The sequence below is a fragment of the Chaetodon trifascialis genome, chromosome 22 (assembly GCF_039877785.1).
Source record: "Chaetodon trifascialis isolate fChaTrf1 chromosome 22, fChaTrf1.hap1, whole genome shotgun sequence".
Classification (NCBI taxonomy): Eukaryota; Metazoa; Chordata; class Actinopteri; order Chaetodontiformes; family Chaetodontidae; genus Chaetodon; species Chaetodon trifascialis.
Window position 1 is genome coordinate 10,034,896 of NC_092077.1, and position 14,029 is coordinate 10,048,924.

Below are 14,029 nucleotides of genomic sequence, written 5' to 3' on the forward strand. Positions count from 1 at the left end.
GCCAAGTAATGTAGTGTCTGATGCATACTATCTGATATTAAATGACCATATGGGTTTAAGAGAAAGTGCCATGATGAAAGAAAAGCCTGAAAACAGGCAGATTTTGGCAGCCTCTTCCAAATGATTGTCTGCATAGTAGGGAGCGCTGCACGGTTAAACGGCCACTAAATGCATCCTCAGCCCTTGTAATTTGAGATAATGGCTTTGACATTTCAATGTCGGACACACTGCGAGCCGCAGCGAGCAGGCCTCCTGAAAAGCAGGGCACAAAAAGTTGGAACGGCGATGCTGCTGAATCTGTAATCTCTCATCCCATTACTCCTTCTGTTCCAGGAGAGGAAGAGAAAAGAGGACGTTCAGCGTTTATGTATATATCTGGTTCTAGTACATTTAGCTTAAAATGAATGCCTGCTGGTTGTCACCGAGGTGCGGAAGTGATAGAGGGTGCCTGGGATGAAAAAAAAGGCAACAAACTGAGCTCCTTTTAGCTTTAAAAATCCTTCAAAGTCAATTATTACTCATCAAACCAAGTCTTCCCTGCAGAGCTCAAACATTCTTTAAGTTAATAATGAACAGAAGAAATGGTTAAATACTAAACAACTTGCTCAAAACATGGTTTAAAGCAGTTAAACCATGCTGCCTCCCACTGTGCCTTCAGACTGATTTGAATAAACAATAATGGAGGAACAGCTGATGTGTTCGCTGCTCCAGTCGCTGTCCCGAGATTGAACTTGCGCTTTAAAAGCACATTTATTTCCCCAAATAAATTGCAGGCAAGCGTCAGGCACATCACTTTGCCTGTATTAGAAGGTAACGCCCCATGACAGGCTGTAATTACCAACAGACGAGAGACTCAGCTGCGGAGAACCAGGAGCACAGACAGGCGGGGAGAGAATTGGTGTGTGCCGTCGTGTCTACACATGGATCTGTGTCGATGTGCGAGCGGGTTTGCGAGTGTGTGCGGCGGGCTCTGACTCAGCACATCCACATGGGCCTCAGAGGCGGCTGGCTCTTTTATTACCTAATCCAGTTTAGGAGATGAATCCGGGCCGTAATCTAATATTCTCATAAATGATTCCCGCCATATACATGAGTCCCTGACTTTAGCTATAACCACAGCTCGCAGGCTACAGCGATGAAAAGAACGCCCACGCAAGACAGCATTTGTACTTGTCTCTTTTTCACTAATTGCACTGTGAATACTTAGCTTATTGCTCATGCTTGCATAATGGTTTGATATTTACAGCACCTAAGCACAGCAAGTTAAGAGTGGTGAAAGGTTGCTCTGGTTCATGCCATTTTTCCCTCTTCTATGCCCGTTGTGTGTTACGGATGAAAGCTGATGTGAAATGTTGCTTCTAATGTCAGCTTTCATCTTTCCAAGGTCTCCCCAAACCTTGCTCTGTGCCTAATAGCGCCCTTCAGGCACGAGCCGGGCCCCAGCCCAGCTTTCAGAGGCCAGTGAAATACCCAGCAGCGCCTTGGACACATGTCCAGCCAGGCACTGCGACGAACTGAGGTGAAAGCTCAGCGAGCAAATCCCTCAGAGATACTGTGTCATGTATTGTTTCATTTTCCCTTTACACCCTCTATAATTTTTTTTCTCCGGCTCACAATCCTAATATTTGCCAGGCAATTCCAGCCTTTCCACAGAGCAGAGTTCCTATTTGTTCAGCGTCTGTATAGCCGGCCATGATAAACGAGCCTGGCCACTTCCATTTTATCACACTCCTATGTGTTCATATTGTCACAAAACTACAACAGACAGCAATTTGGTTTATTATTAATTTAATTCTGACATTTTCCGGCATGACTCAAGTGAAGCCCATGGAGAATTACATGTGGAAAGCACCCCTTGACCAATCGGAAACATCAGAGTGAAACAAAAACTTTAAGGCAGCAATCCGCTCCAGAGTTCAGGGACGTGTGGGAAAGAGATGCAACACGAAATAAAAGGATGGTCAACATGAGGTCAGTGCACCATAAAAAGCATCTTTTTGATTAGTCGATTTGCATGAAAAATCAGTGTTTCACAGCATGCCGGGGACAACAGCTTGAATCCTGCTGTGTTTGTGCAGCGCAAATGACTTCTTCTGCTTGCGTTAATGTAAATAAACAGAATGAGGCACAATGCAGGCCAAGTGTCGAGCGATGATATACCGTCTCACAGCTGACGCATCTTCCTCTGTTCAAGTCGGGAATAAACAAGTAGGTGAACTGCTCGAAAGTGATGAGGAAACGATGCTACAGCAACAGCGACATCTTGGTTGGACTGCCTTGTAGCTGAGGGTCACCGAGTTCAGTCCCACGACAACTTTGTCAGTGCTGCTTAAAGGTTTGAGGAAGACATCCCTGCTCACACAGTTTAAGTTAAGAGTGCGAGCTAAATCCTCTGGATATAAATAAGAGGCAAGGCAAGGGTATATGTACATACACACAGTTAAATCCATATCAAAGGTGACCCCCAAATCCATTTTTCAAGGCACTTTAAGGCAATATGCTGAAAAAAAATGTATGTTGGAAAGAAAAAGATCTTTTAAAAGAAATAATTATGCAGCAATGGAAAAATAGTATTAAAAAACACACAGTCCCAGAATATAAAAACATAAAGAAATACACAATTTGGTCTTTTTTTCCCCACTTCTTAAAGTAAACATAGTTATGTACTTGATATGGTTTTATCTGCTGTAATTGGGACATCTCATTGTTTTGAGATCGCCATAAAAAGCATGCAAGAGTTTATTCTATTTGGCCTTTCACCCCTTCTTCTCGGTAGCATTGTATTATAGACGTAGGCGTATTTTTACTTCCTTTCTATAGACACTTTATACCCAGCTGTTAAAACATAATCTGCCAGAGTCAAAATCAACAAATCAGCTTCCCTCATTTCTAAGAGTGCACCAGTTTAATGCCCTGCCCAGTGTCCAGTACAGCCGGGGGGAACCAAGCTAGCTTACACCTCCGGAAGCAGCGCAGACACATGCTGCATAACCAGAAAAGGTTGAGGCCGCAGCACCAGTTGGAGAGGTGCACCATGGGATAGGTAACCTTTGGAAAGTGGGTCTTCCAGTGCTTGGCCACATCGCTTCCAGTAGGCAGGTGTAGCGTGTAGTCGCTCCAGCGTTTGGACACGCCGTAGACGGCGGTCACAGTCCTTCCCCTTTCTGACCATTGGGTGTCGCTGTCTGGGTTGCAGTTGAACTCCACCCATTCGGAGGTGAAGTCCCCGAGGAAGGGGATGTCTCCGGCCTCCGGGTCCACACCGATGGCGGACAGCTCGGCCCCCTGCACCGCTACGTAGACGCCCTCCATCCTGCGCACCTCCTTCACCCAAGGGAGGGAGTTTTCAGTATCCAGGACGAGGATGAGACGGGAGCAGTGGCCGGCGTTCTTCTCCTTCCACAGCTCCAGCAACTGGGCCAGGTGGAGGCTCTCACCTCCTGCGGCAGTGGGATGGAGAAGCGGGTGAGGGAAAGAAGAACAGGAAAAGAGGAGTGAGGAAGGAGGAAGAGTTTGAGGAAAGTGAGAGAGGGGAAGAGGAAGAAGTATGATAAATTCCTGTTTTGGCATGTCGTCGGTTCATTTGCATTTCTATGTTTAGCGCTAACCCTCTTCACCAACTCACTCACAGACATACACAGTGGCTGCTAGCTGCTCCATGTTCAGTGTCGCGCTCAAGGACATTTCAACAAGACACATGGCCGCTGATGGACACAGTGGCTTTTCGGGGATCAGACCTGTCAACTGGCACTTGCGGGACTGTCTGGCTGTCTAACTGCTGTCATCACAACCACAGAAATTGCACAGAGATGCCGTTTTCCAGATGGCGGATCAGAAGATCAGAGCTGTGGCCGACAGACGTACCGAATTATTTCCGTTACTTCAAAATCAGCATTTATTGTAGGAAAGTACAAAGTAAATAAGAGCCGAGGAGAAAAATGACTCCTACTGCTGGCCGCAGAGCGAGTGATTTATATTTGGATTGGAAATTGGGCTCCTTCCACACGCCTGAAAATCTACAACAGGCCGCTTTAGGGAAACTGCTGTTGCATTACTAAAGCAATTTGCATGTATCCTCAGTGATCAACAGAGTAATGACAATATAATTTAGGACTGGACAACACTGCCACAAACAGTCTTTATAACTGGAGGAATCAGAGTGAAAATATGACTTGAAATCAGCGACGAGCACGCTTTTTTCTTCCAAAGTGCGTACAATTATCCACTGAACAGCGACTGTAAACGTCTCTTCAGGGCGGTGACACGGGGGTAGTGATTATCTTTTCACTGGGATTTTTTCTTGTTTGCAGCAGCACACAGAGATAATGTGTCAAGTAATCTCTGAACAGGAGAGCCGCAGCTGACACGGCGTTAACCTGCTGAGGGAGCGCTCGTGTCGCAGACAGGCTCCGGCGCCGCGCCCTTCACAGCTATTTTAACTCCTTCGGCTCGCTCGTCTGATCCGCGCAAATCGGGCTCTGATTGACCGAGATGAGTGGAAATTGAAAAGAATGGACATCAGAGCGTAATGCAAATCCAGTTTGCAGGGAGAACATCTACGGAACGCCATCCAACACAACAGCTCTGCAATACTTTGTGTTCAGGTTGTATGTTGTTGTATTCAACTGCGATAACTACGACAAACTTTAAAGAGATGCAACATGATGACTGTCAGCATCCCATAGGAAGGCTTTCATAGATAAACCTGCTGCAGAGGCAACAGCAAAGATCAAGAAGAAGAGCAAAGTTAAAATAACTGTGCTCACTTTCTGTAGTCAAGTAAGATACTTGGAACATGTAATGCTCAATAATACATCTTAACACTTATTAATAAAGCAGTGTTTCTCAGACACGTGCACCAAATGTCGCTGTTATCGTATCATAATAGAGTGGCGCTCAACCTTTTTCATCTTTCATGCGCCTCCACAGCCCCGTCAGGTGAACTCAAGCACTCCCTCATCAACGCCACCCATCATGTTCCAAATGTGTCCATTTCAACCGATTTCAAACTGGATTTTATTTAACACACAGCAAATGGATTTTTTTTTTTGTCCGCCTCCCTTCAATTGAACTGTCAGTGCTGCGGAAGCTGAGAGTGGCCATGCTTGCAATTATTTTTGTTACTGCCTCGGGTTCATATAAGAGTTCCTATCTTTCCGCACACTCCCTGGCAACTGCAAAAAGCACCCCCTGGGGAACAGCCCTCTGGTTTGCAATCACTGTAAAAATAAGCCAAGTCTACTGTTGGTTGAAATATATTTTAGCTGTAGAATGGTTTATCAGGGTCTGGTGGTTGATTGTCAGTGTATTTTATTCATCATAATTTCACGTTACTGCGCTTTAATGCACAGCACATTGCGGTTAACTCTAATGAAACGTGCTATATACATAAAACTGCCTGTCTTGCAGTTGAATGAAAAGGGTCAGACTCATCATTTTCATGCTTATTTCAGCTACATTTCATGATTGCATCCCTCATACATCCACAGAAATGAAATGCATGAGAGGGGATTTAACGGGGATGACTGCTAATGTTCCAAGAAGGTTAAAGAAGAGAAAAATGTCAGGGGTTCTCACCAGCCAGAGCCCAAGCGCCGGTGCCTTTGTGCGTGTGCCCACTGTAGAAAATCAGATATGTGTCGTGACGGGGCCCGTCGTCTGTACGTAGCTCGAGAAAGTTGCGCAGCTTCGTCTGCAAGGCCTCCAGCGTAACGCCACTGGTGGAGTAGTCGCAGCCAAACGTCTGGATCATGTGGTGGGAGAAGAGGCGCTGCACATTGTTCAGCATGCCTGTAGAGCGCAGGTTCAACTGCTGCACCTGCTCAGGTGGCAGGAGAGTGGGCTGGCCGTCAGTGCTGGGCAGAAAAGAGAGAGAGGAGAGGACGTGAGGAAAACTTCTCTTTCATCGGGAGACTTGGGTGAGGTGGCTCGTGAAGAGCAGGGGCGGAAGAGAGAGACGGGGCGCAAGCAAACGAGAGATGAGTGAGTGAGAAGTTGATAGTTTGACACATAGCAGGGTGGAGTAGCTGTCTGCAGCACCGGGGGGAGGGAAGACAGAGAGCAGAGGATGAGAGGAGATGGGGGGAAAGGATATGGAAGTAGCAGGAGAGGTGGATCACTGCTGAAGGAAATGACATTAGCCTCGGGGATGTAAAGGGAGTCGAGAATGAAAGGAAAGTTAAAAAAAAAATGGCAAGGAAAGAGGGGGTACAGAGAGGAGAATCGAGCAGGGTGACAAGAAATGAGAGTAAGAATTGAGGTTAAAGATAGCTGAGAGCAAAGTGATTTTAGAAAAGCGTGTGGATGCATGTGGCACAAAGCTCTGCCTGATGATAACAAGTGGGTGATAACACAAAGGGGCCACACACACACACACACACACACACAAAGTCAAGGCTAGCAGCTATTCAGCGAAGTCATATATTTTCTATCCATCTCTGGACTTGATGTAATTCATGGCCAAGCGGACGGCAAAGTCATACTTCACTCTTCTAGACATCTGTATCACTCTGCCATTATATTATACCCTGCGATCACCTTCAACCTCACCTTGGCAAGAACAGGAGAAAGTTTATCTTTGTGTTCCCTCCTTCTCTGTGCTTTTTGAGAATCCTGCAATCTTCTTCAATATTTTCAAGGAAAGACTACAAATATATGAAACATATGCAAACTACGCTCGGTCGGAAAGTGACATGCTGTGACCTTTTCATGGCTTCACAAACGCGCCGTTCACCTGAACTCGTCTGATCTTTTCAGATCTCGCGGCGCCCGCAGGAGTCAAGTCTTGTAGTTTGGGATTCAGACCGCATCTTCCCCTGTTAGACTCTCCCTTTCATCCTTAAAAAAAAATCCTGTCCTTTTCTCCACAGCTCTCTCAGAACTCCACCCGTCCCTCCCTTTTTTTTCGCTTTTACCGCTGCCCTCCCTCACGGTTTACAACCTCAGTCCTCTCCTTGTGTTTTCTTTCCATCGTCTCACCCTCCTCGTTTTACCCTGCGCGCCTCCCCTTCTCACCCCTATCTCTCTAATCTCCCTGTGGGGCTCTTGTCATTGCGAAAACATGATCTGCAGCCATCAAACAGCCGATTGTACACTGCTGCATTCTCATCATGCTCTCAGTCCTCCCTACGGACCCTGCACATGTAGCCTCGCATACAGAGCGCCCACAGCTCCAGCAGGACGTGGACCTGCATCCGAAATCACCTGGAGAGTTAAACACCAGCGCCTGGCATCCCTTCTGAATGCTAGAAAACTCTCAGCTCAATATACAGAGAGTGGTCAGAAATATGTATACCAGCCAAAAGCCTCCAGAGGCCAGATTTCAACACCTCCAGTAGACTCTTGAATATGAAAACGCGAATGAATAACCGATGGCTAGCTTCAGCTGTTTTGAAGGAGACGCGTCGGCATCATCAAAACTATCTGGGCTATTTCGCCGACTGAGAGGGCACTGCGAGAGGCAGCGGCCGCTAATGGCTAACTGCTCCAGCTGAACGACTTAGTATGCTACGGAGGGAGCACAGGAATGATCCCTTAAGGGCCCAAACATTAGCGGCATGTTTATGCATAGTTATTGGCCTATTTATCCAGTTGGTTTTTGTGTTAACTGAGGAGGGAGTTGGAATGAGCGATCGTATTTACCAGCGCCTGTGATGCCAAGAAAGGCTCCGACGTGGGGCAAAGTCAGTCCAGTGTGTGTTTGTGTGTGTGAATGTGGTGTGTTTTGCCTCGGCGTAGGTTATGATTCGTCGAGTATGCAGACTGTCAAACAGAGTCATGCTTGACTGGCAAGTAAACAGCTGCAACTACAGGAGGTAGAAGTACAGAGACCGAAGACGAGTATGAAACACTTGAGAAAACGACCGAGCTGATTTAATCAATTGAGAGTAGGGCTGAAACAAGAACAGATTCATTGATTAGCTGATTGATGGAAAAGTGAATCTGCAATCGATTCATCGTTGAAGTCATTTTTTTCAAGCAAATATGCCAAATTTTCTCTGGTTGCAACTTGCTATTTGTGATGATTGATCTTTTCTTTGTCTTAGGTAATATTAAATGTACATTTTGGGGTTGAGGACAGCACCTTTATGAAATTGTGACATGACATGTGACAGGCATTATTTCACTACTGCCGTCTTTTTAAAATTTACTTCCTACATTGTTGATTATTAATTGAAAAAAAAAAAGTTTCATTATAAATTTCACATCTTTGGATTCAGACAAAACAAGCAATTCATGTAAGTTACTTTAAGTTTGAGAAATTCTGGCATGCACTCAAAAACAACAACAACAAAAAAACCTCAGCCCATCTCAAATCACCGTCACGCTCGCACGCCGCACTCGTCTCACTGCATTATACATCCAACGCACTCTTATCATGGCGCTGTGCTTCAGTCGTCAGTGCTCTGTACTCTTTTCCTGCATCCCAGCCGCCACAACACACAACTGAGCGAATCCTAGTGAAAGTTCGTCTGTGTGCATCTTTATATTCCTCCTTTCAGTACCTGCAGTAAGCAGTAGGTATGACCAGGGCATAGCCGACACAGGTTCCCCCCAGGCAGCTGCCCAGCTCGTGGAATAAGCCGTGGGCCAGAGACTCCAAAGGCAGCACCACCAGCAGAGCGCTGAGAAAGAGACCGTTGGACGGCTGCAGAAGAGCAAAAGAATCACTTTTACTCACCACTTCCAGCCTGGACCGAAGCACTCAGACCCGCTTAATTGATGGTGACACTTTGCAAGACAGTTATACAGTACGGGACTGACACAGTGTTATTATCGCAGGACAAAACATGACAAGACCAAACTAAATGAAGACACAAAGCAGTGTATGACAGCAGACTAAACATACATTACAAGGATCCACTCTAAACAGAGTATTTACTACGGGCTCGTACTCTGGCTCGAGTCTGTGCAGGAAAAAGTTGGGACGCTGAATAAAACAAACACAATGTGATAACTTGCTAATAATAATATACGCGATTGAAAATGATACAAAGACAACATATGTAATGTTTGACCTCATTTTTATAAATACATGCTTATTCTGAATTTGAAGATTCTCTAGATTTTTAATGTTTAAAGGTCAACTGGCCATGCAAAAAATTGCACATCCCCTAAATATTCCCACGCTGATACATAACACCATGTAGTGACAGAAAGCAGATCTTGTGCTATAGACCACTGTTTGGCTTTAAGTGCAATCAATTCCTTGAGTCGCTGCGATGGTATAATGCAGTGCTATTTAGCATCCTCAAAAAGCCACTTTGATTTCATAGTACGGCGATGTATCTGAGAATGCAAATCAATACCTGCATGCTTAAGTGGAGCCACACTTGAGTTTGCAGAATATATTGAACTGCCTCGGGTACGCCGGAGTTGAAAAATGTGTTCCACTTGTTCACTGAACTTTTATGAAGTTGCATATTCCTTAACTGTACAATACTACGTTCTGCAGGGCCAATATGTGGCATCAAAAGCAAAGGAAGCACAATACAGCATAAAGAAGGACTTTATAATATCATGCTCTCCCAGATTGATAACTGATTTGCAGCAGTCAACCCCAAACTCTGAGAGCAGGGGGGTGTGTGTGCATGAGCAGCTCTGCGCTTAACAGCACTGCATTCATAAGCTGACTTCCGATTAGGGAAGTCATTTCTATACAGTTGCACAAAGGCATGATTTTGCTTTTCCGTCAATCCACACTTCCAAACACATTTCCAGGCAGGCGTTTGAAAGGAAGATACAACGCATACAAGATGGATAATAATGTCTTCGAAAAGGCAAATTTATTTGGCTTTATTTATTTATTTCACTCTTTTTCTTCTACGTAAATTCAATGGAAAGCAGTGAATCCAATGTAACGCCGCAAACTGTGGCCTTAAACATTTGCATAGAGTTGAATCAACACCTCTCAGAATATTCCTCGTTTCAACAAAGGCTGTATTTATTGCTGAGACTGCATTAAGTTGTACCAGCGTTGATGTTATTGTGTGTGTGTGTGTGTGCACGCGCGCGTGTGTGTGCAAGAGGCATGTGGATTTAAGTGGCTGACCATATATTACTGTATTTTAACAGCACAAGCAAATAAAAAGCTGTAAAACACACACACGTGCGCGCGCGCACACACAAGAAGAGCTTAACGCTAACTTCCTCATATGCGAGTGCAGACAGCTCCCACTTTCACAGGCAAATTTGCAACTGACATCAACAATGTGCGGATCTCAAATTAGGACTCAGGCCCATGAGACTCTTACGGGGTAAACGTCTAATAAGGCTAAATAAGTTATTGCTGCTCTTTATGCAAGGAGATAGGGATATTAAAGTGCTAATTAAATTGGTTCCGCATGAGAGCAGAAGCGCCTCAGCTTGGGGAGCGACTACTAACGACACACCGCCACCAGCATCTCTCGCCAGTGTTTGTAACATGAGTGTGTATGATGTTTATAGAGGCGCTGTCCTGAAAGTGTTGTAGCTGCAAGAGGAAGAAACAGAGCAGGATCACTGCCATGATCGATGAAGTTTTCTCTGAAGGTCTTCAGACTCTGCTCAATGCACCCAAGAGGTTTCTCAGCAATATAATCTTTAGATGTTTTGCAAACTTGGTTATAATAATTTCTGATGATGGCAGTGTTTCTAATGTGACTTAAGCAGTAGTAATCTGTCCTGTGTGTCCTACCTGCCAGGACACAGCTCCCAGTATGACCGTTGACAGCATACTGAAGAACACCAGACGTTCTGAAATGAGGCAGAAGTGTCGGATGCCCCTGGAGGCCATGACTTGGTCGAGACTCCGGCTACTGGATCGCTGGGCCCGCCAAGCCTTCTGACACTCGTTCAACTTGGTGTGGAAGCCCCATATTGTGATCAGCAGAATTATGTGGCAGATGGACCAGAAAAGGCCAAACAGGCAGAAGCCGGGGATCACCAGATACCACAGCTCCAAGCGACCAAGCTACGCAAGGCAAGAGAAAAGTGTCATTAAACACAGCCTTAAGTTATGTAACAAAGCGATGCAAAATGCTGTGTCATCATTCCAAAAAAACCCACCAAAACTGCTTCATCAGGGTTGCAAATGATTGAGTTTTAAAGCCACGCAGAAGCCCTGAAGACTCACATAATGGAAATGTCAATTTTCTGACAACACAATTTTTGCAAAATGCTGAGTGTACCTTTAAGGCAGCCAGGACAAAGAAGGCCAGCTCGGTCAGACTCAGAGGCAGCAGGGACAGCCTCCTCCACACCTTCCCCATGGAGAGCACGGGTGTCCAGCGCTCGCTGGACCCCAGCCCACTGAAGTACACATCCAACACTGGCTCACACAGCTGCCTGCCCAGGTAGCAGCCTAAGGCGTAAGGGTTGGCTGTAATGTCCAAGGCCTGGAAAAACACGAGAGAGGTAACCAAGGCAAAACTGGCCAGGTTGGGCAAAGCCAGGAGGGATTTCATCCTCAGGTCCACAATGAGAGCCCCCAGGGCCACCACCAAGCCTATTATGGCCACTGACTTGTGAAAAAGCATGGCGGTGCTGGCAATGCCAAATCCCAAGAGCTCCAGCAGCTCAGCTGATGTTAGCAAGGTGGGTTTGTAACGGATGGAGCTGCATATTCGCTCAGTCACAGCCCACACTGTTTTCATGATCACACTGGCTAAGAGGAGATAGTTGGCAACCAGTTCTTTGACATTGGAGTCCAAGGCGGGACTGTTGAGGAAGCACAGAAGGCCGAGCAAGAAGCCAAACCACAAGTGAAACAAGCTGAGACTGGCTTTCTCCATGGCGAAGTAGTAATGGAGGATGCTGGCTATCCCCAGGACAAAGAGGCCCAGGATGAAGATGACCAGAATCATTGGTTCGCTCGTCACCTCCCAGCGTACGTACATGCCGACGCATACCGCCACGAGGAGGTTCAGGCTGGACAGGTAACCCAGGCAACGCACTGATGTAAACATGTCCACCTCCTTGGCTCCGTCCACTGTCAGCCCCTCCTCCTCTTCCCCCCGAGCCATGGCTGGCTTGGGATCAACCTGTCCAAACGCAGTGGAAGTCAGTCAGTTTCCCCCGGTCACCTTCTTTTGATGTGCACAGACGGGATGCAAATTGAGGCCTCTTGATGGCATCCTCCAAAATCAACCCCTGTGAACAATTCAAAGAGCAGTGTTACTCAAGCTAACAAGTATAGTTCAGTTACTCATGTTCAGAGGAGTTAGAAACACTAAGCAGTCATCTGTTACTGCAAATGTGAACTTCCTTTTTGTTCTACCAAAAGTTTTATTGCCATGTTTACTTTCCTTACCACATAAAATGGTTTAACAGGAGGATACAGTGGCTAATAATAAGCTCTAGTACGATTTACCAGATGAAATTATAATAATGTGGTTAACACTCAGTGGTACGCAGCTAAACAGCCGATATAAACGTGTCAAAAGCTTGTCAACTTAGCTGCCGCCCTGATGTCATTTTGTGACGATGTGGCAGTGCAGCCGGGAAGTTTGCTAACTTACATAGCCGCTTCTGACTTTACGTTTCCGGTTAGCTCATTCGCTGGTTGACGTCGCTGTCTCTTCAGCTGTCAGCAGAACAAGGAGCAGCCCCTCCACAAACGTCGATGTGAGTGCAGTGAAAATTAATAGCAGGTGACGTCTTTAGCGTTAAAATGATGCTTGCATGTTGTTTGTTTGGGTGACAGCGGCTCTGCTTCCGGATTCCAAAGTACGGCGGCTAGCAAGCGTCAAAACACAAAGGGGTCGCTTTTCAGGGACAAAAATGATAGAAAATAACAACGGTTCACCGAAAGGTAACGTGATCAAAACAGTAGAAACGCAAAGCTTGTTCCAAAATGTGGCGAGTAATTAAATGTCTTTTTTTGTTTTGCTGGCTTTGTTGACATCATGCTTTTTGTTGATTGCAAGAGTCCACGTGTGAAGGAAACAGATGCTGTATGGAACGTGATCAAGCAACATGGACAAAAAAATAATAAATGGAATATATAAAGAAATAAAATACAATTATCAGAAGAGCTTATTGATATATTTCACAACACTGTAGGCCTATTTTTAATACAGTACGATTTAGTACATTTAGTACATTTTTTAATTTGCATTTGTTAAAAAAAAAAAAGTTCAATAATATAGCAATTACAAGTCCGAGCATTATTGTTTTTTTAAACAGACAAAAAAATAAATAAATACATAAAATAAAAAATAAAAAAAATCAATCTTCTGTCACTGTGTCAGGTAGCATTTATCATCTCTTTATAGGCTGTCTGAACTTCCTAAACAAAACTATTCAGTTTTAGATGTTTGAAAAATAATGTGCATTTCATGCCTCTATTTGTAATTACTGTTTAGTGGGTTCGGGTTAGAGCTGTTCCCAGGGCTTTCAACAGCTAATGAGAGGTCACACTGAGATGACAGAACTTAAAGAAAGTCTGTTTCATAGTAGTTAGTGAGATTGAAAACCCTAAATCAACACCAAAAGTATTATAGAACCATATTAGAGAGTATTTATAGTCAAATAATGGTGCTGTAACTGCAAGGAAAAATTTTAAATGGGATTCAAAATTTTTTACAAACGTCAGGCCGTATTATAAAACGGAGTACATCTACAATTCTGCAGGGGATGGCCCAAATTCAATTTAGCAAATGTTGACTAACAATAACGAGGGCTCTTCTCTATACTGAAGACTCTCAGTGAGCCAGTGGGTGGAATGAAACGCAACAATAATCAGTGTTATTAATTACACCTGTGCCTTTTCTACCACAGCAGTAGAAATAATTAATGTTTATGTCAGAGACCCTCAAGATTTGGACAGATTGCAAAATATATATTGCAAAAGTTCTTCTTTTTTTAATTATGATTCTGATTGTTTTTGATGAATGAAACCACATGAATTTATGAAGGCAATGCAATATTCATGACTCAACATCTCAGAAATGTACAATAATAAGTCATGCATGACTGCATGATTGCATGAGGAGCTTCAGTTTGTTTGCACTGCGTTTGTGGTTGTACTTCCTGAAATGTGTTTTTGTGG

At 44.8% G+C, this 14,029-nt stretch overlaps 1 protein-coding gene across 1 annotated transcript; it reads right to left on the reverse strand.

The window, feature by feature from the left end:
* Positions 1-1,774: 1,774 nt before the first annotated feature.
* Positions 1,775-12,707, reverse strand: tmem168a (transmembrane protein 168a). The gene is made up of 6 exons (XM_070992013.1): positions 12,498-12,707; positions 11,169-12,129; positions 10,676-10,951; positions 8,505-8,647; positions 5,578-5,855; positions 1,775-3,440 (listed from the first exon to the last, which is right to left on the reverse strand). Exons 2-6 carry the CDS (start codon positions 12,000-12,002, stop codon positions 2,890-2,892), a joined length of 2,082 nt encoding a protein of 693 aa, XP_070848114.1. The 5' UTR covers positions 12,003-12,129; positions 12,498-12,707; the 3' UTR covers positions 1,775-2,889.
* Positions 12,708-14,029: the final 1,322 nt, after the last annotated feature.

Bases quoted from the DNA above. Each gene is read 5' to 3' on its own strand.
- tmem168a (XM_070992013.1), bottom strand. From the start codon at position 12,002: ATGGCTCGGGGGGAAGAGGAGGAGGGGCTGACAGTGGACGGAGCCAAG. The intron at 10,952-11,168 runs GTACACTCAGCA...TGCCTTGCGTAG, and splicing joins TTGTCCTGGCTGCCTTAAAG to CTTGGTCGCTTGGAGCTGTG. The intron at 5,856-8,504 runs GTACTGAAAGGA...TTTTCTGCCCAG, and splicing joins ATACCTACTGCTTACTGCAG to CACTGACGGCCAGCCCACTC.